This window comes from Heterodontus francisci, chromosome 14, assembly GCF_036365525.1.
Source record: "Heterodontus francisci isolate sHetFra1 chromosome 14, sHetFra1.hap1, whole genome shotgun sequence".
Lineage (NCBI taxonomy): Eukaryota > Metazoa > Chordata > Chondrichthyes > Heterodontiformes > Heterodontidae > Heterodontus > Heterodontus francisci.
Window position 1 is genome coordinate 15,583,658 of NC_090384.1, and position 25,824 is coordinate 15,609,481.

Below are 25,824 nucleotides of genomic sequence, written 5' to 3' on the forward strand. Positions count from 1 at the left end.
ACAGCCGATCAGAGGCACTTTGTTTTTCAAGGCATGACTCCATGAGTATTTCCCAAATATTTGTTTTGAAGACATTGGCTATTTTTTTCAACTGAGTCACTGAAATGTCGTGTCAGGGGCTTGAAGGTAGGGTCTCCTTACCTCTGCTTTAAGGCCTCCTACATTAACGAATTGGGAGTAGGCATACATTGCCCTTCCCATGGACAAGAGGCGGGGATCAAACAGCAGCCTGTAGGTCTTCCTCAGCTTATGGAGCCCTGGCAGCTCAGCACTATTGGTGTGAAGTTGTCCTACTTAGATTTGGTGGGTCTGGAGGTTTGGAATCTAAATGAGGACAGCAATGAACAGGGTCCTGGATTTACCTGTTGACTCCTGAGTAATTAAACCTGAAGACAGAGTGAACCTGGGATTTTGCGTCCTGTCAAGTCAGCTGTCTTCACGCTCCTGTTGCAGATACAGATTGTTTCAAAGGGTGTCTGAGCTGTATTGTTGCTGGTTTATTTCCTTACAGTTCCTAGCCAGTATGCTGACCTACCCCTTCGTGCTCGTCTCCAATCTGATGGCAGTCAACAACTGTGGGTGAGTAGGGCCTCTCATTTTTTTCTCAGTCTCCAGTGCAAATTGAGGCTGGGCACCAGGAAACGAGACACAAACCCTGTGCTTTGTGTGGGTGCAAGCAGACTTGCCAGTTGTAGTCAACTTGTTTGCGTCCAAACTTCTTGTTCATAGAGTTCAAGGATGTTATTCCTGGGGAATAGAATGTTTGTTTCCATCTCAGCTACCTAGTGTCAGCATCCAACATCGCCAAGACACAAATTACAGAGAGTGTAAAGCTCCCTCTACACTGCCCCATCAAACACTCCCAGGGAAGGTACAGCATGGTTAGATACAGAGTAAAGCTCACTCTACACTGCCAGGGCAGATTCAGCATGGGGTTAGATACAGAGTAAAGCTCCCTCTACACTCTCCTATGAACACCTTTCAGCACATTACTGGAGTGTGCTGCTGCCAGATGGACTATTCAGATGATTGAAATCCATCTCTTGCTGAGGTTGAAAGCTGTTTGTGCCCCATCCAATGCTTCGTCTGTGGCTGCTCAGCCCTGTGAGGTAGCGCCAGCAACAGCAGATTGAAGAGTGACAGCTATCAGAATGTCATTCACAACGACTAACAGGCCTGCTGTGCAATGCAGCTGAAAAGAAAGGATCATTGTCTTCTTGGAGGGTATTTGCATGCATGTGTGTGTATGTGGTCTCTTCCTATTCTGAGCTATCTAACAGTAGGCTGTCCCCAGTGATGTGCTGGTTGTTTAATTACTGTCTAATGTGCGTGCATGTGTCTCTCCCCAGTCTGGTTGGTGGCCTCCCTCCCTATGCAGCTGTGTATACTTCATGGATTGACTGCTGGCGCCAGCTGAGCAGAGAGGTGAGTAGATCTGGTTTGATGCGCTGCTTGTGCTGCAAGCTGTATAGGTCTGTTGTAACCACCCACGTTCGCTGTTAAGTCACTGTGTGGAGCCTCCCTGGCCCAAGCGATGGACAGAGTTGGTGAGTGGGTCTAGCTGATCTCTGGATATGCTGGCACAGTGCCCGTCACTGAAGTATGTCCTCATGGGCTCAGTCCATTCGACTACTAATTCATCCTTTCTCATCCCAGTGGTTCCTTCAGAAGTCTTTCACTCCAAGCCCAGATGTAATGAGTGGTTCTTCATCAACTTAATGAGCTGGAAAATTACAACTTTGATAAGTTGACGCAGGACAGTCTAGCCAAGGGCTGCAATTAGAAAGGCTTCAGCTCTGAGATTTCCAACAGTTTAAAACAAGTCAGGATTGGAAAAGTTGGAAAATGTCTGTTTCCTGACTTAAACAAAAAGGCATTGGTGTTTTTCAGTGAGAATTCTGTCTAACCACTGTCTTAACACAAGTGACCAGAAAGACCTAAAGGCTGAGTGCAATCTATTCAATGAAAAGTGTCCATGAACATTCTGACTGTACATACTAGTTAATTAGAATAGACAGCAGCAGGTCTGAGGGGAGTTGGGATCACAAAGACAATGGGCTGTAGCAATTAATGGAATATGTAACCTGACGGGCAGAGGGCAAGTGTCCAGAGAGTCGCAGTTCACTGGTCAGGAGGAACCATGTGTTCAGCTCTGGTCACATGATAAAGAACACTGACACTGCAGAGAATCAGACTGATTTAAAGTATTAAAGGGGTTGAACTATGAACGTTACGGGTCAGTGAGTGAAGTGCATGAAGAACCTGACTCCACTTTAGAGAATATTAGCAGTTAAAGTAGATTCTTGGAAAGAACCCAACTCCCTAGTACCGCACAGTAATTGGAGAGTCCTGAGGTTTCATGTCCTGCAGTATAATGTGGTGTTTAGTTGTATCCATGAGGTTGAGAGTTCCAAGTCTTCAGGCTGAAGAGGAACGTGGAATCTGCAGATAGAGCTGTTTCTTTTTATCCATTTTATCTCTTTCAAGGAATATTACAAGCACTTGGTAGTTCAGGATTATCCACAACCACTTTCACTGTACCAGTCAATCAAGGTTAGCGCTAAACTACATTCCCGATTCCAATTTGCAGAATTTCATAACACCTTCAATGCCATGGGATCCAGCATTTTATATTTGGCATGTTCACTTCATTAAACACACCCCAGAAACGAACAGAAGTAAGGAAAACGGGTTTTTATCCTTCTTTAAACCAATTTTGGGGTATTTTGTATGCATTTGTAAAAGATAAAATCGTGCATACTTACAGATTTGTGGGGAGACCTGGAGGTCAACTCTTTGTCTCCTGTCTCTATGGTGCTGAACAATCTCCGTACTGGGTGAAAGGAACAGAAGTCGGCCATTCAGGATCTGGAGACTGTTCTGCCGTTCAATACGATTATTCCAACTCCATCCAGCTACCTTGGCTGCTTAATGCCCTTGGCTAGCAAAAATCTACTGATCTCATTTAAAATCATCAATTCAGCTAACATCTACTGCTTTGTGTGAAGAAGTGTTTCCTAACTTCTCTCCTGAATGGCCTGGCTCTGATTTTAAGACTGTCAGCTTGTCCTAGACTCCCTCACTAGCTTAAAAAAAAGTTTCTCTCTACCTACCCTGCCATATTATTGGTTGGCATCCTTCCATCTACAAGAGATGATGGACACGCAGAAAACAATCTCTTTAGATGGAGTGGCTTCTCTTAATGCTCCTTTGCTGATGGCTGTGAAGGCCAATCCTTGAGAGGCAGCTTCTGCCACAAGTGCTGCACGTGAAGCTGCCAAGTGAAACTGAGAGTTGTTGTTGTTTTTTACATTGGCGCCTGTTGCCAAGCTGCTGTAGCCACTGGTCATCATGGTAGTGCACACCAGTCCACAGATGTGTCACCATTTCCCTTTTTCGCCAGCTTGTGACTCCCTAGTACAATAGATACAGTTAGGGCCCTCATATCATACTTGCAAGCATCCTTCAAGCATAACTTTGGGTGCCCCACTGGTCGTCTGACCCTGGCTACTTCGCCATACGGAAGGTCCTTGGATATACAACCGTCCTCCATCCTGAAAACGTGTCTGATCCAACAAGCCTCCTCTATTTGATTAGTGCCAGCACATGTGGGAGCTCTGCCTTTTGTGATTTTGTCCTGCCAGGATATACACATAATGCACTGCAGACAGAAAAGCTGGAAATTATTGAGCTTCTTTTCCTGGTAGCTGTAAGTCACCAATGTTTCACAGCCATACAGCAAGGTGCTGAGAACACAGGCCTTATAAACCATCAACTTGGTCCGAAGGGTCAGCTTGGTGTTATCCCATGCGCATTTCACGAGTTGGCCAAAGGTGGTAGGGGAGGTCGTGTTTTACTAATTTGATTGAGTTTTTTGAGCAAGTGACGAAGATGATTGATGAAGGAAGGGCAGTGGATGTTATCTATATGGACTTTAGTAAAGCCTTTGACATGGCAGACTGGTACAAAAGGTGAAGTCACACGGCATCAGAGGTGAGCTGGCAAGATGGATACAGAACTGGCTCGGTCATAAAAGACAGAGGGTATCAGTGGATGGGTGTTTTTCTGAATGGAGGGATGTGACTAGTGGTGTCCCGCAGTGATCAGTGCTGGGACCTTTGCTGTTTGTAGTATATATGAATGATTTGGAGGAAAATGTAGCTAGTCTGATTAGTAAGTTTGCGGACGACACAAAGGTTGGTGGAGTTGCGGATAATGATGAGGATTGTCAGAGGATACAGCAGGATATAGATCGGTTGGAGGCTTGGGCGGAGAAATGGCAGATGGAGTTTAATCCGGACAAATGTGAGGTAATGCATTTTGGAAGGTCTAATGCAGTTGGGAGGTATACAGTAAATGGAAGAACCCTTAGGAGTATTGACAGGCAGAGAGATCTGGGCGTACAGGTCCACAGGTCACTGAAAGTGGCAACGCAGGTGGATAAGGTAGTCAAGAAGGCATACGGCATGCTTGCCTTCATCGGTCGGGGCATAGAGTATAAAAATTGGCAAGTCATGTTGCAGCTGTACAGAACCTTAGTTAGGCCACACTTAGAATATTGCGTGCAATTCTGGTCGCCACACAACGGAAGGATGTGGAGGCTTTGGAGAGTGTACAGAGGAGGTTTACCAGGATGTTGCCTGGTCTGGAGGGCATTAGCTATGAGGAGAGGTTGGAAAAACTCGGATTGTTTTCACTGGAACGACGGAGGTGGAAGGGCGACATGATAGAGGTTTACAAAGTTATGAGCGGCATGGACAGAGTGGATAGTCAGAAGCTTTTTCCCAGGGTGGAAGAGTCAGTTACTAGGGGACATAGGTTTAAAGTGCGAGGGGCAAAGTTTAGAGGGGATATGCGAGGCAAGTTTTTTATACAGAGGGTAGTGAGTGCCTGGGACTTGCTGCCAGGGGAGGTGGTGGAAGCAGATACGATAGCGACGTTTAAGAGACATCTTGACAAATATATGAATAGGAAGGGAATAGAGGGATATGGGCCCGGAAGTGCAGAAGGTGTTAGTTTAGGCAGGCATCAAGATCGACGCAGGCTTGGAGGGCCGAATGGCCTGTTCCTGTGCTGTACTGTTCTTTGTTCTTGCTTTCCCTATGCATGTATCGAGTTTTGCATCAGCTGTTGCATCTCTGCCCCAGTCACTCTAAATAACACCCGACTGGAAGCGGTTAGCAAATTCTGCTACCTTTGGTCCACGGTGCCATACAATCTCCCTTGCCAAATCCTTTCAAAATCATGAAAACTTCAACCAAATCACACCTTAACCTTTTATATTCCAGGAACTATATGCCGAGCTTATATATCTTATCATAGTTTAACCCTTTGAGTCCTGGGAGCATTCTGGTGAATCTGTGGTGCACGTTTTCCAAGGTCAGTGTGTCCTTTCTAAGGTGTAGTGCCCAGAATTGGACATAGTACTCCAGATGTAGTTTAACCAGGGCTTTGAGTAGCTGTAACAAAAGGCCTCCCTTTATATTCTAGTCCTATAGGTATAAAGGATAACATTCCATTAGCCTTTTTGATCATGCTTCTATTTCTTATGAGAACATAAATAGGCCATTCGGCCTCTCAAGCCTGCTCTGCCATTCAGTATGACCATGAATACTCATCAACTGAGTATCCACAGCCCTTTTGGGTACAGCATTTTGAAGATTCACAACCATCTGAGTGAAAAAGATTTCTCCTCATCTCAGTGCTAAATCCTGAGATTATGACCCCTAGTTCTAGACACTCCTGCCAGGGGAAACAGCATCTACCTTGTCATACTCTTTATGAATTTTATACATTTCAATGCAATTACCTGTTGTTCTTAACCCCAGCGAATATAAGCCCATTTTTCTCAATCGCTCCTCATAGGACAGCCCACTCATTCCAGGAATCAATTTAGTGATCCTTTGATGTACCCCCGCCAAGACAAATATGTCTTTCCTTATGTAAGGAAACCAAAATATACACAGTACTTCATGTGTGGTTCTGCCAAAGCCCGATATAATAGCAACAAGAATTTACTTTGTACTCCAAGCCCCTTGTGCTAAAGACTAACATACAATATATCTTTGTGATATATGTGCAAGGACACTCAAATCCCTCTGAATTTCAACTTTACTTGTCTCATCATTTTTTAAAATTTATTTTCTACTTCTCCTTCCAAAGTGGATAATTTCACACTTCCCAACATTATACTCCCATCTGTCACCTTTTAGCCCAATCACATAACCAGTACATATCGCGTTGCAGCCTCTTCACGTCCTCCTCACAGCTTACTTTCCCACCTAGCCTTGTAACATCAGTAAACTTGGATATATTATATTTGGTCCCCTCATCTAAGTCATTGATATGGATTGTAAATAACTGAAGCCCAAGCACAGATCCTTGCAGCACTCTGCTATTTATACCCTTCTATCCCGAAAATGGCCCATTTATTCCTACACTGTGTTCTCTGTCCGTTCCCCAATCTTCACGCTACTATATTAACTCCAATTCCATGAGTTCTATGTTTGTGTCACCTTTTGTGTGGCACCTTATTGATCGCCTTCTCAAATCTAAATATACTAGATCCACTGGTTCACCCTTGTCTACCGTGCTAGGTACATCCTCAAAAAAACTCTAATAGATTTATCAAACACTTTCCCTTTCATAAAGCCATGTTGAGTCTTCTTGATTCTGTTGTGATTTTACAAGTGCCCTGTTACCACATTCTTAATAGATTCTAGCATTTTCACTGCTGCTGATGTCTGGCTAACTAGTCTTTGATTTACACTGTTCTTGAACATGCATTACATTTCCTTCCTTCCAATCCATGAACCATTTTTTTTTTTGTACCTAACTACTACATTTTAGTGATATGTGTACATGGACCCCTAAATCTCTTCCTAGCTTTTCACCATTTAAAAAATTGCTTTTTTAAAAATCATCTTTGCTGAAAAATGGATGACCTCACACTTACCTATGTTGAAACCCATCTGCCACAGTTTTCTCCGCTCACTTAATGTCAATGTCTGTTTATAATTTTATGATCCTGTTTGCACGACTTATTGTGCCACCAAACCTTGTGTCATCAGCCAATTTGGATATATAGCTTTCTATTGTGTTATGAGTCATTGAATAAGCTCAAGGGTGGGATTTTTGTACCATTAGGACAGGTGAGAAAGTAGAGTTGAAGCCAAGGTCACATTAGCCTTGATATTGAATGGTGCAACAGGCTTGAGGGGCCAAATGGCCTGCTCCTGCCCCTATTTCTTCTATTATATCTAAGTCATTAATAAATATAATAAACAGATCGTTGTGGGATCCCATTCGTCACTTCCATCTATTATCCCAACTCTGACTTCTACCATCTAACCAATCTCCTAATCAGCCAATAATTTGCCTTCAATTCTGTGAGCTTTCATGTTAGCTAACAAATCTGTTAATGTGGAACCATACTAAATTCCTCTGGAAGTCCCTATAAACTACATCCATGGGCATTCCCCTGCATACTACTTTAATTACTTCCTCAAAATATTCAGTTTGGCTTGTTCAACAAGACCTACCCTTTACAAGGTAGGTTGGAGCACATGTGAATGAGGCTGGGACCTGCTCTCTCTCTTATTTTAATGTGGTTGTTCTTCAGTTGCTGCATTATCTAGCTGATATGATGTAGCTGGAATATGCCACACAGATTAAAGATGGTTCCCACCGACGGGCCCTCTGGAGTTGCCAGGGTTTCTGTGCGATGGTTCCTAACATCTCTTTACTTCTCGAACTGGTTCAGCTCCAAAACTGGAGAATGGTACAGGTGGGTGGTGTTTGTGAAACTGCCTGAAACAAGGCTTTACACTATTCCACCATTCAATTTGATGATGGCTGATATTCACCTCAACTGCATCTAGTCATCTTGGTTCTGTAACACTTGATACCCTTAACCAGCAAAACTCTATCAATCTCAATGTTGAAATTTTCCATGACTCCTGCCGCCACGACCCCCGCGCCCCCCCCACCGAAACCTCAAAAGCATTTTGGTGAAGAGAGTTCACATTTCCACTAGTCTCTGTGTGAAGAAGATCTTCCTGGTGGTATCACCTGAATGGCCTAGCACTAATTTTAAGATTATGTGCACTCGTTCTGAACTCCTCCATTGGTGTTTCGTCAGTTGGTGATTGTACCATGTGGTGAGGTATTGAGTCAAAGAAGTCAAGTAGGCCCCAGTCTCTATCCTGTCAACTGGTCTTGAGGTGGGTTGGCAGTAGGGGCACTGCAGTTGGCCTCTGTCCCTAGGTTAGTGCCCAGCACCACCTCCCGATCTCGATCTTGGCTGCAGAGGTCCTCACTGCTCCTGAGTTTGAGTGGGAGGGAAATCAGCCAGGACTCCCACTCTCAATCACAGATCAACCCCTAGAAAGTGCATGAGTGTACCTGTGGATATCCAGTAAGGATGTAGTAAGGATAATCCTCCATGATAGAACATCTACTGACATTGGCTGTCTGTTTACCAGTTAGACAAGGTACTGGCACACCCAATACTGGAATGCCAAGCATGGGACACCAGATATTGTTACATTAGACACTGAAACTGTGTGTAGGTATTATACCAGTTTTTAATACCAGCATGTTTGGTATTGCTGTGTATGTGTTGCAGCACCAGACATGAGCCTGTCTTTCTACTTCAGATGGTGCCTCAGCTGTGTCTCCAGCATTTTGTATTGAACCTGTGTCTCTACTTCCAGCTTCTCTCCCAGTTTCTTTTGAGCAGTTCTTTCTCCTGACACTTTTATTTTTCTCTTACAGGGAAACCTGAGCCGAGGGAACAGTCTGTTTTTCCGGAAGGCTCCAGCTGGACGGAAGTACGCTGTTGACCAAAAACGATTTGTGTAAATGCACGTGGTGATGAGCTCTGAATGGAAAGGATGGGGTGGGAGGTGGAGTCTAATTTGTATGATTTTGTTTACAATGACGTACATGCAGTTTTTAATGATGTATTGTTGATCCACACTGGCACAATGTGTTATTTTATGATGGAATGAGATGCTCTGATTTAAAGAGGAAAGTATTTTAATTCCCTGTTTGTTACCCAGTGGTTTTTGTAATGGGTGGTCTCTGTGAGTGGATGGGTGCCATGTTGTTGGGATAGAGCACTCTGATTTCCCAGCACCGTTCCAATAAAATCTCCATAGTCCTGCCTGCTTTCCTAGTGTTGGTGAGCACAGAGGGGGAGAAAGAAAGAATTAGAACAGGCTCTATGTTATCATGGTTACTCACCATCCACTTTCAGCAGCACATCCGTCTGTCTTACATGTGCGAGCAGTACCTAGCACTCCCAGGAGGAAAATCAGTTTAAAATCCCTGGCCTACTTGCCTCCTTTTCAACACTCTTCTGTCCTGCAACAGCTGTGCAAGAGTTAAAGAGTGAATGGGGAGTGAGGGGGAGATACTGTACACGATAGTTCACTGCCCCTGCCCCTTCTAGTAGCCAAGATTTCAACATCCATCTGTTTAGTTTTGAGAGGATCTCCAAGGGACTGTGTCCTGATGCTGATGTTTTCCCCATTCCTCTCCTCGGGGGTGGTGTTTGGGTGGCGGGGGGGGCACGTGGACCAGCACTGAAGACACAGTGTATCTGAGCACAGTGCCCTTGAGCTTATCTGGCTGTTGAGAGTGGTGGAGCATTGCAGCCAAGCCCAATGTTGTTCACAAACCTTCCAACAGAATGTGATCAGGAGCTGGGACGCTGGCTGGTTCCCTATCCCCAACAGGGGCACTGAGACCAATTATAGTAGTCGTACTGCAGCCCAGGCTGCAATTGGCTAATTTAACATGGACCATGGCTCCCTCCTGGACTATTGTGATTTTCATCGGCTCAGTGTGGCACATGTAACTTTTGGACCAACAGGGAGAGACAGGACGTAAGTTTCCTCAGTTTTAGTTTTAAATTAATTCACTATTTTTTCCTAATTCCATAACCAAGACTCTAATCAGTCGACACCAGGTGGGGAGCTAGCTGATGTGAACATTTCCAAACCTGGTACTTCAAATCCCTGGGACAGTCCTGCCTGCAGTGACTGTCGACTACCAGCAGTGGGTAGTGCTGTACAGCCTCTAGATCTGCACTGGTTCCTCTCTAACTGAGGTAATACTATAAAGAGCAGTAAAGCAGGCCTGTATGTATAGGATTCATCAACTGCCGTGTGTTGAAGTCTATTCAATAAAGCAGATTTGTGCAGCGCTGTCAGTTTTTTGTATAGCGTAACATATTCTGACAGTGGCTTCTCTCCACTGGGGCAAAGTCTGGTCAAACTCAACCATTTTGCTTGTTCATGAACATTATCCTGCTGAGTTTAGTTTAGAAAGACTGCGTCTTGAACTAATTCAAATCCTGTACAAATAAGACAATTTCTGCTCTTCCTGAGCTTGGAGCTTGCATTTCTCTCCTCTTGGAGCTGACAGGACAGTCTCATTAGGAAGTGAGGAAAGCATGAAAGACCGTCTTGATTTACTTCTACACAGCTGTTATTTTCTACATCCACCCATGCAGGTAGATCAGGACCCGCTGTTAAAGCCTTGTCTCAAGTGAACACTAGAGATACGTTGAGGAGCGCCCAGCCAGCGCACACAGTTCTAGAATGACGATAAAGATATGAGCAATATCCATCAATGTAATATAAACTGGGAAATCCATGTGGTTTGCAATGCAAAGTTGGTAAATCTAATTGATGACCAAGTGCAGCAGAGAAGTGATAGGTGGCTGTGCTTATTTCAAACTGCTATTTGTAAATGACCCAGGTAATCTACAAGAAATGGGAATAGTGGACAGCAACCACACGATGAAGGTCAACATGGTCGGCAGTTTTGAAATATAAAAGATCAGCAGCCAGGTATATAACTTTAAAAAGGGCTAATGTGGAAGAAATTAGGGGAAAATTTAAGCATAGCAATTAGGGGAGGATGTTCAAGTGCAACATATTTTAATGGCATAATGCCAGCAAGTGTGCAGCAGAAATACTTAAAACCAGCAAATGCAAATGAAATAAACTCGATTTTAAATAGATTGATTAAATCAAATGTGAAATAGAGGTAAAAAATCACCTACAAATCCTGCAGGGAGGGGATTCACTGATGAATATAGGAACATGCAAAAACACAAGCAGCGCAGTGGTTAGCACCACAGCCTCACAGCTCCAGCGACCCAGGTTCAATTCTGGGTACTGCCTGTGCGGAGTTTGCAAGTTCTCGCATGGGTTTCCACTGGGTGCTCCGGTTTCCTCCCACAGCCAAAGACTTGCAGGTTGATAGGTAAATTGGCCATTGTAAATTGCCCCTAGTGTAGGTAGGTGGTAGGAGAACTGTGGGGATGTGGTAGAGAATATGGGATAAATGTAGGATTAGTATAAATGGGTGGTTGATGGTCGGCACAGACTCGGTGGGCCGAAGGGCCCGTTTCAGTGCTGTATCTCTCTGACATTAAATGGGTGTTTAGAGAGGTGAGACAGGCATAGTGTAGACAGATTCAGTACTGTAGCATAAGGGAGCAGTCAGAGATGAGGCAAGAAACATAAAAGATATAAATTGGCTTGAAATAGGAGCAGGCCATTCAGCCCATCGAGCCTGATCATTCACTTCAATGCCTTTTTCCCAGACTATCCTCATCTCCCCTCTTATGTCATTTGTATTTAGAAATCTGTCAATCTCTGCTTTAAACATACTCAATGACTGAGCTTCCATAGCCCTCTGGGGTAGAGAATTCCAAAGATTCACAACCCTCTGAGTAAAGAAATTTCTCCTCATCTCTGTCCTAAGTGTCTTCCCCCTTATTTTGAAATTGTGTCCCCTGGTTCTAGACTCCCCAACCAGGGGAAACATCTTAGCTGCATCTACCCTGTCTATCCCTTCAAGAATTTTGTAGATTTCAATGAGATCACCTCTCATTCTTTGAAACTCTAGAGAATACAGGCCAGGTTCCCTAATCTCTCTTAATAGTCCCACCATCCTGGGAACAAGTCTGATGACCCTTTGTTGCACTCCCTCTATGGCAATAATATCCTTCCTATGGTAAGGGGACCAAACATGCACACAGTACTCTAGGTGCGGTCTAACCAAGGTTCGATACAATTGAAGCAAGACTTCACTACTTATGTACTCAAATCCTCTTGCGAGAAAGGCCAACATACCTTTAGGCTTCCTAATTGCTTGCTGAACCTGCATATTAGCTTTCAGTGATTTATTGACAAGGACACCCAGGTCCCTTATACATCTACACTTTCTAATCTCTTACCATTGAAGAAATACTCTGCACATCTATTTCTCCTACCAAAGTGGATAAGCTCACATTTTTCCACATTATATTCCATCTGCATGTTCTTGCCCACTTGCTAATTCTGTCCAAATCCCGTTGAAGCTGCTATGCATCTTCCTCACAACACACATACCCACTTAGTTTTGTGTCATGCACAAACTTGGAACTACTACCTTTGGTCCCCACATCCAAATCATTGATATATATTGTGAACAGCTGGGGCCCAAGCACTGATCCCTGCGGTACCCCACTAGTCACAGCCTGCCAATGTGAGAATGACCTATTTATTCCTACTCTCTGTTTTCTGCCTGTTAACCAATCCTTAATCCAAGCCAGTATATTACCTCCTATCCCATGTGCTTTAATTTTGCTAACCAACCTCCTGTAGGGGACTTTATCAAAATCTTTCTGAAAATCCAAGTAGACCGTGTCCACCGATTTCCCCTTTATCAAACGTGATTTCCCTTTCATAAATCCATGTTGACTATGCCCAATGAGATCATTATTATCCAAGTGTCCATTTATCACATCCTTTAGAATAGATTCTTGCATTTTCTCAATGACTGATGCAAGGCTAATAGGTTTGTAATTCCCTGTTTTCTCTCTTCCTCCCTTAAATAGTGGGGTGACATTTGTGACCACCTAATAGAACAAAGAACAAAGAAAATTACAGCACAGGAACAGGCCCTTCGGCCCTCCAAGCCTGCGCCGATCCAGATCCTCTATCTAAACATGTCGCCTATTTTCTAATCTGCAGGAACTGCTCCAGAATCTACAGAATTTTGGAAGATGATCACCAATGCATCCACTATCTCCATAGCTACCTCTTTCAACACTCTTGGATGTAGAATATCAGTCCTGGGGACTTATCAACCTTCAGCCCCATTAATTTCTCCAATACAGCTTTCTTACTAATATTAGTTTCCTTCAATTCCTCATTCCCCCTAATCCCTAAGATCTCTAATTCTGGGAGATTTCTTGCCTCCTCAGTGAAGACAGACACAATGTAATCATTCAGCTTCTCTGCCATTTCTCTATTCCCCATTATAAATTCTCCTGACTCTGCCTGTAATGGGCCCAAATTTGTCTTAGCCAAACGTTTCCTTTGTACGTACCTATAGAAGCTTTTACAGTGCGTTTTTTTGCTAGCTTACATTCATATTCTATTCTCCCTTTATCAGTTTCTTGGTCCTCCTTTGCTGTCATAGAGTTCTACAGCACAGAAACAGGCCCTTCGGCCCATCGTGTCTGTGTTGGCCATCAAGCACCTAACTATTCTAATCCCAGAACCTCCACAAACACTGAACACAGAACCTCCACAAACAATGAACACAGAACTTCCACTAACACTGAACACAGAACCTCCAATAACACTGAACACAGAACCTCCACTTACACTGAACACAGTACTTCCAACACTGAACACAGTACATCCAATAACACTGAATACAGAACCTCCACAAACACTGAATACAGAACCTCCACAAACTCTGAACACAGGATCTCCACTTACACTGAACACAGAACTTCCACTAACACTGAAAACAACCTCCAATAACATTGAACACAGAACCTCCACTCACACTGAACACAGTACTTCCAATAACACTGAACCTCCAATAACACTGGACACAGAACTTCCATTACCACTGAACACAGAACCTCCACGAACACTGAACACAGTACTTCCGATACCACTGAACCTCCATTACAACTGAACACAGAACCTCCACGAACACTGAACACAGTACTTCCGATACCACTGAACACCGAATGTCCACTAACACTGAACACAGTACCTCCCATAACACTCAACATAGTACCTCCAATAACACTGGACACAGAACTTCCATTAGCACTGAACACGGAACCTCCCATACGACTGATAACAGAACCTCCACTGAACAGAGTTACTTCCACCATCACTGTCCACGGTACCTCCTCTAACGCTGAATATGGTCTTTCCACTGGCACTGCACCAGCAAAAAAAAATTAAAAGCACCTCACCTGGAAGTTAAATGTTTGGCCCTTCAAATAACGCTGGTGTTGTAGGACCACCATAAATGAGGACAACCTGAAGAAGCTGCAAGTGAAGGTCACCAGAGGGAGTCATAGAGTTATACAGCACAGAAACAGGCCCTTTGGTCCATCGTGTCCGTGCCGGCCATCAAGCACCTATCTATTGTAATCCCATTTTCCAGCACTTGGCCCGTAGCCTTGTATGCTATGACGTTTCACGTGCTCATCTAAATACTTCTTAAATGTTGTGAGGGTTCCTGCCTCAACCACCCCTTCAGGCAGTGTGTTCCAGATTCCAACCACCCTCTGGGTGAAAAAAGTTTTCCTCAAATCCCCTCTAAACCTCCTTCCCCTTGATTTAAATCTATGCCCCTTGGTTATTGACCCCTCCGCTAAGGGAAAAATTTTTTTCCTAACTAATCTATCAATGCCCCTCATAACCTCAATCAGGTCCTCCCCGCCACCCACCCCCACCCCCCGCAGCCTTCTCTGCTCTAAGGAAAACAACCCCAGCCTTTTCAGTCTCTCTTCATAGCAGAAATGCTCCTGCCTAGGCAACATCCTGGTGAATCTCCTCTGCACCCTCTCATGTGCAATCACGTCCTTCCTATAGTGTGGTGCCCAGAACTGAACACAGTACTCCAGCTATGGTCTAACTAGCATTTCATACAGCTCCAGCGTAATCTCCCTGCTCTTATATTCTGTGCCTTGGCTAATAAAGGCAAGTATCCCATATGCCTTCCTAGCCACCTTATCTACCTGTGCTGCTGCCTTCAGTGATCTATGGACAAGTACACCAAGGTCCCTCTGTACTTCCTAGGGTCCTACTATCCATTATATATTCCCTTGCCTTGTTAGTCCTCCCAAAATGCATCACCTCACACTTCTCAGGATTAAATTCCATTTGCCTCTGCTCTGCCCATTTTACCAGCCCATCTATATCGTCCTGTAATCTAAGGCTTTCCTCCTCACTATTGATGACATTAATACATGCTGTGTTCTAAAAGCCTCCCAATCCTCAGGTTTACTGCTGTTCCTGGCAAATTTATAGGCCTTTTCTTTTATCTTATACCATCCTTAACTTTCTTTGTTATCCATGGTTGATTGCCTTTACTTTTGGGGGTTTTGTGCCTTGAAGGAATGTATGGTTGCTGTAAACTATGTAACAGTTCTTTAAGGGCTATCCATTGCCTATATACTGTCATAACTTTTATTGTATTTTCCCAATCCACCTCAGCCAATTTGCCCCTAATAACTTCATAATTTCCTTTGTTCAAATTTAACACCCTGGCTTCAGATTGAACTACCTCACTTTCAAACATAATGTAAAATTCTATCATATTATGGTCAATCATCCCTAAAGGTTTTTTTGCAACAAGATTATTAATTAGCCCTTTCTCATACTAGATCTAAAATAGCCTATTATCTAGTCAGTTCCTCAACATACTGCTCTAGAAAACCATCCCTAACATGGTCCAGAAACTTGTCCTCCACAGCATTAGTGCTCAATAGGTTTACCTGGTCTATATGCAGATTGAGTCATCCATGATTACTGTATTACCCATACTATATTCTTTTCTAATGTCCTGATTAATGCCATGCGTCACACTACCACTACTGTTTGGTGGCCTCTCAACAGCTCCTACCAATGTTTGATACCCTTTGCTGTTTCTTAGCTCCACCCAAACAGATTCCACATTTTGTTCTTCCGATCTGAGATCCTCCCTTATTAATGTATTGATCCCATCCCTTATTATCAGTGCAACAATATCTACTTTTCCTTTTGTGCCTGTCTTTCCTAAATGTCAAATATCTTTGAATATTCAGTTCCTAGTCTTGGTCACTCTGTAGCCATGTTTCCATATGGTAATTAGATCATATCCATTTACCTCTATTTGGGCCTTTAAATCATCTACCTTGTTGCGAATGTTGCATGAATTCAGGTAGATTGTCCTTAACCTTGTCTTCTTGACATTCTGCATTCTAAGCCTAGTTGATGCTCACCTTTGTTTTGCCTGCGTTCTAATGTCACTTGCTTCTTTTCTACCTCCTGTTACCAGTTTTACTTCCTTCCAATTTGAACTACCCCTCAGGTTCCCATCCCCCTGACTAGCTAGTTTAAACCCTCCCCAACAGCACCAGTAAATCTCCCTGTGAGGATTTTAGTTCTGGTATTGTTAAGGTGTAGCCCGTCCATCTTGTACAGGTCCCACCTGCCCCAGAACTGGTCCTTATGCCTGAGAAACCTGATGCCCTCCCTCCTACACCAATTCTCCAGCCACGTGTTCAATCGATCAATTCTCCTATTCCTATGCTTACTAGCACGTGGCACTGTGAGTATTCCTGAGATTACTGCTTCGGAGGTCCTTTTTAATTTCCTTCCTAACTCCCTACAATCTGCTTTCAGGACCTCAATGCTCTTCCTACCTATGTCATTGGTATCAATGTGGACCACGACCTCTGGCTGTTCACCCTCCCCCAGAAGGATGTCCTGCAGTTGCTCCGTGACATCCTTGACTCTGGCAGCAGTGAGGCAACATACCATCCTGGAGTCATGTTTACTGCTGCAGAAACGCCTGTCTGATCCCCTGACTATCAAATCCCCTGTCACTACTGCTCTTCCATTCTTCTTCCTCCCCTCTTGTGCAGCTGAGACACCCGTGGTGCCACGGGCTTTGCTCTGCCTGCACTCCCCAGAGGAACCATCACTCTCACCAGTATCCAAAATGGAGAACCAATTGGCAAGCAAGATAGACTCAGGAGACTCCTGTACTGACTGCCTGGTTCTCACCCATTCCCTCTCTAGCTGCAGTGTGACCACCTCCCTAAACATGCTATCCACATAGTCCTCTGCCTTGCGGATGCACAACAGTGACTCCAGCCCCCGCTCGAGTTTCAAACCCAGAGCTCAAGCTTCTGCAGCCGGTGACACTTCTTGCAGATGTGCTCATCTAGGGCAGATGGTGCATCCATGACTTCCCACATACTGCAGGACATACATCCCACTTGGCTGAGCTGACCTGTTGTAACATAACTTTAAAAACGTTTTGTTGCAATGAGAAGTAAAATAACTTACCAGTTACTCACCAATCAAACTTCTTCCCCTGTACTGAAGAGAGAGGCAGCTACTGGAGGCTGAAAAAAGGTAGAAGAAAGCAAGAAGCCCCTCCCTCAAGTACTGAACTCCCACTTTGCACTCTGTGCATTCAAATTTATTTTCTTAATTTATAGTTTCCTTCCTTACCAAACTCCCTCAATTACCAAACTCCCTTCTTAACTCTCTGTGCCCTCCAGCAGCACTCAATGCAGACAAACAGCACTGAGAGTCCCCTGATTTTATACTCTGAAAACAATGCTGTGTCAGCTCTGCTGGAGCTCAGAAACCAGTTTAAGCTAGCTACCAAATTAACCAGCTTACTTATTTACCAAACTCCCTTCTTCACGCTCAGTGCAGACCACTGAGCACTTAATAGTGAATGACTACTTCAAGAAATCACATACCTCCTCCTCTTTCTGCGGCCCCCCCTCCCAACAAATAACCAAAAAGAATTAATGAGGGATATTAGGTGGAGTTACTAGACAGGCCAGAAAAGCTCAAATGCTAATAAATCTCCTGGGCTAGATGGTATTTTTTCAACAGTTCTATGAGAAACCAGGTAGGAAATGTGAAGCAATGCTAATTATTATGAGGGAGTTCTGGGACACTGGATATGTGCAAGTAGATAAGAAACAGACCAAGGTGGAGCCAATGGCCTTTAATCATCTGAAATCTGTAAGTAAGAACCTGGCAATCAGCATGCACTTAGAAAGAGGAGACTGCCTGACCCAGATCCTTGACAACTTTAAAGAAATGATTTGCCAAATGAACTACAGAAACCCCTATGAAATGTTGTACTGAGACTTTCAGAAGGCATCTGATGAAGTTCCACATAGAATCATACAGTAAAGAAGGAGGCTATTCAGCTACTCAAACCTGTGCTGGCTATTTGAAAAAGCTGAACAATTTAGTCCCACAGCCCAGCTTTTCCCCCATAAACCTGCAAATTAATCTTGGTAACGACATGTCCAATTGCCTTTACTATGCTCCTATGGAATCTGCTGCAACATCCTTTCCAGGTAGTGTGTTATGATTATAACAGCCTTCTGTGTGAAATCATTTCTCCTCATTTCCCTCTAGTTCCTTTGCAAATTATTTAAATCTATGACTCTGGCTATTTTCCAGAGGAAACCATTTCTCCTGACTTGCCCTAATAAAACCCCTTGTAATTTTGAACATCTCTATTGCATCTTCCCTTAACTTTCTTTGCTCAAAGGAGAACAATCTCAGCTTTCCCAATCTCTCCACATAACTGAAGTCTCTCATCCCTGTTAACATTGGGGAAAACATGTACTCTCTTCAAGGCATCTTGACATCCTTCCTAAAGTATGCTGCCCGAAATTGTATACAGCACTCTAGCTGAAGCCTAGCCAGAGATTGATAAAGATTTAGCATGACTTCCTTATTAGATTAGATTAAAAGTATGGGCACCTCCCACAGATAAAAGCTTTTCTTGTTTTTGTATTTAATGCCACTAGTTACAAAGCCAAATATCCCATAAGCTTTCTTATCTATCTTAACTTGTCCAGTCATCTTCAAGGATATGTAAATATCTCAATGTAAGATTTTACCATTTAGATCATATGGACTCTGCATATTTCTCCTAAAGTGCATCACTTCATACTTAGCAGTATCAAGTTGCATCTATCATGTACCTTCCCATTTCACAAGTCTGTCGATGTCCTCCTGAAGTCTGCTATTATCCTGCTCGCTATTTACCACATTACCAAGTTTTTTTTAGCATCAACAAACTTTGAAATTGTACTCCTTTTACCCAAGTCCAGGTCATCTATATATATATATTAAAATATATAACAAGAAAAGCAATGATCCTGATATTGACCACTGGGGGACCTCTCCATACTTCTCTCCAGTCAGAAAAACATCTGGTCACTACTACTTTCTGCCTCCTATCCCTTAACCAATTCCGTACTCAAGTTACCACAGTAATATGGATCTACCAACACATTTAATCATCTTTGTTATGAAAGTGCTTTTTAAAAAATATTCTTTTTTTTGAGGATTCGTATTTTGGAATCATGGACATTGGTTTATTTGGGAAAACTGAAAAGCCTCCATGGATGTGTTTTTTCACAAGGGTCACTGAGAGGTTTTGTTTGAAAACAAACCTTTACTGGCTGTCACATGCCTTAAGCTCAATAAACAACAGAAACTTTGGTGACTTGGTGGAGATGTTTACAGAGAAGTGATGTGTCAAGATTTATGAAGGAGGAGTTGGTTTCACTTCTGAGATATTGTTTTGACTTTCTGGTTGGGGTGTGGACTGTGTTGAAAAGCAGTTGGAGATCAACTTGCCAAGAGAGAAGCACCCAGCTTGCCTCCTTCCTTTTGTCTCTGTGAAATGCAGTGTATCGAGTGTGTGGGAGCTAAAAAAAACCCTGATACTGCATTTCTCCTGAGAAGCTGGAAAACTTGACAGATTAATTCTCGATGCCACCTGAAAATAACTGCTCCAGAAAAGATCCCAATGACCTGTCTACATGTTCTCAGATGCCAGACTGTATGCCATTTTGTGACACAACATATCTCATCTGTTTTCTTCAAGAATTAACAAGTATTTGGCCAACATATTCATTTTGTCTATTTTGTATAAAAGAGCTCTTCAGAGAAAATTTCTTTTTTTTCCTCTTTAACCAGAGTGTATGTAAGTGTGTGTGTGTGTGTGTGTTATTTAAAAAGGGAACTTTCATATTTCAGTCTGTGTGTTAATGCTTTGCTGCTTTACTGGATAAATCTTGTTTTAAAACAAACTAATAATGTTGTTTATTAAAGAAGCCTGGTTGTTGTATTTTATTCTGGGATAAAGAGTAGGGTCTATGATTGACCATATCGGAAACTGGGTAAACGTTTAAATAAAAGTTGTGAGCTGTGGAGAAGTGGAACCAGAAAAGACAGTGCACGCCTTCAGCCTTGGTCGTAACATATAATTGGGGCTCCATGCAGGATAACCCAAGCCAATGACATGCAACTGTAAATGAGGTAATAATAATTGAAAAGAGGAAAAGAAAAAACAGATTTCTTGTGCATCCGAGTAAAGTTTACATTACTGGAATGGGCTTGGCAGTTGCTACAACCTTTCTGGAGAAGGAGGACATATCCCTGAGTGTTTTAAGAAACTTAGTTAATGTTAGGCTAATAGCATTGGCAGCAAAATTGGGGTTAGAGATAAAACCAGGAGCTAAGAAAGCAGACAGAATTGAAGTCATAACACAGCATTTGCAATTGGAAGAAGAAAAAGGCAATCCAGATGGTAGTTCAGTTGAATTAGCTAGGATTCAGTTGCAATTGGAAACAAAAAAACTTGAGCTTGAACAGGAAAGAGAATTGACGATAAAAAAAACATGAACTACAATTTCAAAGGGAGCAAGCAAAGTGGCAGGAAAGAGAAAAAGAAAAAGAAGGGAATTCGAATTTTTAAAAAAGCTGAAAGTAAGAAAAAAGAGTGGCCTTGACTCCAGGGAAAATTTTGGTGAGGAAATATCTGACTCCAGCCCAGGACCCAGTGGAGAGCTGTTTAAATTTATACAAGCCCTCCTGAAGTTTAAGGGAAAGGACGTAGAGGCATTTTTCATTTCTTTTCAAAAGATAGCCAGACAGATGAAGTGGCTGAAGGAAATCTGAGACTAATTTTTCAGGAAGTTATGGATAATTTGGGTATAACACAGTTGAAGTCCTCAGCATACCACCCACAGACACAAGGGGCTTTAGAAAGGTACCATCAGACCCTCAAAACGATGATCAGGGCATACTGTCATGAATACCCTCATGATTGGGATAAAGGGCTAGATTTATTTCATTTGGCATGAGGGATTCACCTAATGAGTCTACCAGTTTTAGTCCTTTTGAATTATTTTATGGACATGAGGTGAGAGGTCCTCTAAAACTAATTAAAGAAAGGTTTTTAGAACAGAGGGATGAATTTTCCATGTTAGATTATGTATCCATGTTCCGGGAGTAGCTCATGGGTGCCTGCAAAGTGGCTCAGGAACACCTTAAACTTCCCAAACAACCATGAAGAAATGGGCAGACAAGCATGCCAAGATCCGAACATTTCAACCAGGGGATGAGGTGTTAGTATTACTGCCTTTACAGGGTGAACCACTGAAAGCACGGTTCAGTGGTCTGTATAAAGTGGCCAAAAGAATTGGTAAAGTAAGTTATTTGATTGACACCCCAGATCGCCAGAAAAAGAATCGGCTGTGTCATATCAAAATGTTGAAACAATATCATCACTGGGAGGAGGATAAGCAAGCACATTTATGTCAGGTAGTAATGACAGTGAAGGACAAAAGGGATAGTGAGGATGAAGCAGAAGGAGGCCTAGACAATTCCCAGATTGAATCTCCTATTATCTGGTTAGCTAATACTGAATTTGAATATTGCTGAAAATAGCGACATGTTGTCGAAGCTTTTCATCTTGCACTCATCAGGACAATCGCAAGAATGTAAGGGAAAACAACAACTTATACTGCATGAGATGAGAGTGCTGATTGTTTGGCAAGTGAACTCTGATTGGATAAGGCGTTGCCATGGAGAATGCATCAGTTTACGGTGACTGACAGTTAACTGCCAAGCTTTGTTTGAAATTTTAACCAGGCAGCTTGACTCTGATTGGTCGAGGCATTGCCCTGAAGAATGAACCAGCGAATGGCTGCCACTTACTTTGTTCAGTTGAAACATGTGCAATATTTGTACATATTCTTTCTGTCTGCAAAGAACAGGGCCCTGTGCATTAATATATGTAGCTTCCAGTACGTGCAACTGTGCCACACTGTGAGCCCTACTGACAATCTTAAATTGGTTGTTAGCGTAATTCTTAGCACATTGTGAATTATTTTAAAAATGTTGTCCAATCGTGGAATCACATCTAATGTTGGACACTGTGTTTTGAGTATTTCAAGCACGGGCTGGTTGGGTATGACCCATACCTTGCCCATTGCGAACAGCAGAAGGGACATGTTTGATATGATCTGCGAGTCTTTAGGTCGTATGGCCTATATACCTAGCATCATACTGGCATTGAAATTCATATATCACATTACTGATTTGTGTAATAGGCAGGATGTCTTTTTGGCTTGACGGCAGCATCCTGTTAGTGGCGAACACCACCAGTGTTGCTATTGCATAGTAACAGCGTGAAACAGCTAGCTTCACCTGTTGCTCAAATGTCCCTTCCTGCTATACCCTCTGATCATCATTACCTTTATTGCTACCTCGATCTATTGCCTTGTCATTTCCCTTTAATTTACTCAATCTTCCCCTACATGATCCCTTCCCCTTTCTATTTAGTTTAAAGCCCTTGTTATATGACTCGCTTGAACATAGCAAGGTTCAGGTGAAGTCTGTCCCTCCACTTTCCCCAGTACTGGTGCCAGTGCTCCATGAACTGGAACCCACTTCTCCCACATCAGTCTTTGAGCCACGCATTCATCCCACTTATCTTATTTACCCTATGCCAATTTGCAATCCAGAGGTTCTGCTTTTTAATTTAGTGCCTAGCTCCTCATTCTCCAGATGCAGAACCTCTTTCCTAGTCCTATCTATGTCATTGGTACCTATGTGGACCACAACCACTGGATCCTCCCCCTCGCATTGCAAGCTCCCCTCCAGCCCTGAGCAGATATCCCGAACCCTGGCACCGGGCAGGCAACACAGCCTTCGAGACTCTCGCTCTCGGCTGCAGGGAACAGTGTCTATCCCCCTCACTAAACTATCCCCTACTACCACCTTCTTGATCCCCTTACCTGCCTGACTCACAGTCACACCCTCCTGTCCCTGACCACTGACCAAATCAGACGACCCTATCCTAAGGGGTGTGCCTGCCTTCTGGAACAAAGTATCTAGGTAACTTGCCCCCCACCGATGCATCGCAATGTCTGTAGCTCAGCCTCCAGTTCATCTACTCTAAGCAGAAACTCCTCAAGCCGCAGACATTTACTTTCCCACCATCCAGGGCCCCAAACACTCCTGAAACAGCAATTTATTTGTACTTCTTACAATTCAGTATATTGTATTCAATGTTCACAAGGAGGTCTCCACATTATGGAACACCTCGATTCAGTTCGCAAGTGTGACTGCGAGCTTCCGGTCACCTGTCTTACTCCCACTATGGGCGGCACAGTGGCGCAGTGGTTAGCACCGCAGCCTCACAGCTCCAGTGACCCGGGTTCAATTCTGGGTACTGCCTGTGTGGAGTTTGCAAGTTCTCCCTGTGTTTGCGTGGGTTTCCTCCGGGTGCTCCGGTTTCCTTCCACATGCCAAAGACTTGCAGGTTGATAGGTAAATTGGCCATTAGCAATTGCCCCTAGTATAGGTAGGTGGTAGGGAAAATATAGGGACAGGTGGGGATGTGGTAGGAATATGGGATTAGTGTAGCATTAGTATAAATGGGTGGTTGATGGTCGGCACAGACTTGGTGGGCCGAAGGGCCTGTTTCAGTGCTGTATCTCTAAACTATGACCTCTCTGCCCTCTGCCTCTTACACTGTTCCAATGAGGCCGAGGAACAGAACCTCATCTTTCAATTAGGCACTTTACTGCCTTCTGGACTCAACATTGAGCTTAACATTTTCAGATGAAAACCTCTGCCCCATCTTTTCGAATGGCAGCTGTTGGTGATGATTCTGCTTTTCCCATTTACACCTCCTCTAAACCCCTCTTTTGTAACTTTATTTGTCCCATTACCATCTCCTTTTGCCTTGCATCATATTCCCTTTTGTCATTGTTACGGGCAGGTGTTAAGGGGCGTGGGTGGTTCCGAATTCTTCACACCCTGCCTCCTGTAAGGACTCCATTCCGTTCTCCCAGTTTCTCCATCTCCGACGCATCTGCTCTGATGATGCTACCTTCCATGACAGCGCTTCTGATATGTCTTCCTTTGTCCTCAACCGAGGATTCCCCGCCACTGTGGTTGACATGGCCGTCAAACGTGTCCGGCCCATTTCCCACCCTCACCCCTTCCCCTCCCTCCCGGAAATGCAACTGTGTTCCTCTTGTCCTCACTTTCCACTCCATCAGCTTCCATATCCAAAGGATCATCCTCCGCCATTTCCGCCACCTCCAGCGTGATGCCACTACCAAACGCATCTTCCCCTCCCCTCCCCGTCAGCATTCCGTAGGGATCGTTACCTCTGTGACACTCTGGTCCACTCCTCCATTACCCCCAACACCTCGTCCTCTTCCCATGGCACCTTCCCATGCAATCGCAGGGGGTGTAATACCAGCCCATTTACCTCCTCTCTCCTCACTATCCAAGGCCCCAAACACTCCTTTCAAGTGAAGCAGCGATTTACTTGTACTTCTTTCAATGTAGTATACTGTATTCGCTGCTCACAATGTGGTCTCCTCTACATTGGAGAGACCAAATGCAGATTGGGTGACCGCTTTGCGGAACACCTCTGCTCAGTCCAAAAGCATGACCCCAAGCTTCCAGTTGCTTGCCATTTCAACACACCCCCTGCTCTCATGCCCACATATCTGTCCTGAGCTTGCTCCGGTGTTCCAGTGAACATCAATGCAAGCTCGAGGAACAGCATCTCATTTACCGATTAGGCACACTACAGCCTGCCGGACTGAACATTGAGTTCAATAATTTCAGAGCATGATGGGTCCCCCTTTTAATTTTCAGTTTTTTTTCTTTTTATTTTATTTTAGTTTGTTTCATCATTCATTTTTCTCACCATGTGCCTGCCCACTGTTTTTTTCATGTTTGTGCTTTGGGCCAGAGCTGTTCATTTTCTGTCCATTAACACCCTCTCTGTACTAATGCTTTGTTTTTCACCACGCCGTTAACATACTGTTTGCCTTTGCTCCATGACCTTCTGGTCAGTTATGCTCTGTGATCCTGTCCTATCAACACCTTCACTTTTGTTATCTCTTGCCCCACCCCCTGCTTTATTTCTAACCTTTGCCAGTTCTGATGAAGGGTTACTGACCTGAAATGTTAACTCTGTTTCTCTCTTCACTGATGCTGCCAGACCTGCTGAGTATTTCCAGCATTTCTTGTTTTTATTATGGATGGTTCACCTCCCAACTGAGCACAATCGTGTTTTGTTTAAAATGATGAGTTCATCCCTAAATTTTTTGGTGGGTTAAATAATAAACAAATGACAGGTTTTCTTGTAGGTTAAAAAAATAACTATTTATTTTTACACAATTCCCAAAATGGTTGCAACCTCACACACACACATTCACTCATACACGCATATATATATACAGAGGAAAAGGGTATGTGGTCTAAAGTGAGGTAGGTGTTCGTGGGTCATGATAAACATGTTGAATCCTCTAAGGAGGACAGTCTCTTTTAAAGTCTTGAGCTTGTTGAGAGGTTGTAGATTTCTGGTGGTTAAGGCTGCAAACTAGTGGTGGTGGTCACTTTAGGTTCTCTGGTGCAGACAGTTGAAGTGTAGAAT

The 25,824-nt window shown here is 43.5% G+C and overlaps 1 protein-coding gene and 1 non-coding gene across 3 annotated transcripts in view; both read left to right on the forward strand.

Annotated features, from left to right (window-relative positions):
• Positions 1-10,207, forward strand: part of mtch2 (mitochondrial carrier homolog 2) — a 29,577-nt gene extending 19,370 nt beyond the window's left edge. For both annotated transcript variants that reach the window (XM_068045903.1, XM_068045904.1), the window contains 3 exons: positions 512-579; positions 1,350-1,425; positions 8,776-10,207. In XM_068045903.1, the coding sequence (XP_067902004.1) occupies positions 512-579; positions 1,350-1,425; positions 8,776-8,862 (231 nt within the window). In that variant the 3' untranslated portion in view covers positions 8,863-10,207. The remainder of the gene's footprint in view (positions 1-511; positions 580-1,349; positions 1,426-8,775) is intronic.
• On the forward strand, positions 7,607-7,738 carry LOC137377381 (small Cajal body-specific RNA 14). The gene has a single exon (XR_010976414.1). It is a non-coding gene; the product is annotated as a small Cajal body-specific RNA 14 (non-coding RNA).
• Positions 10,208-25,824: the final 15,617 nt, after the last annotated feature.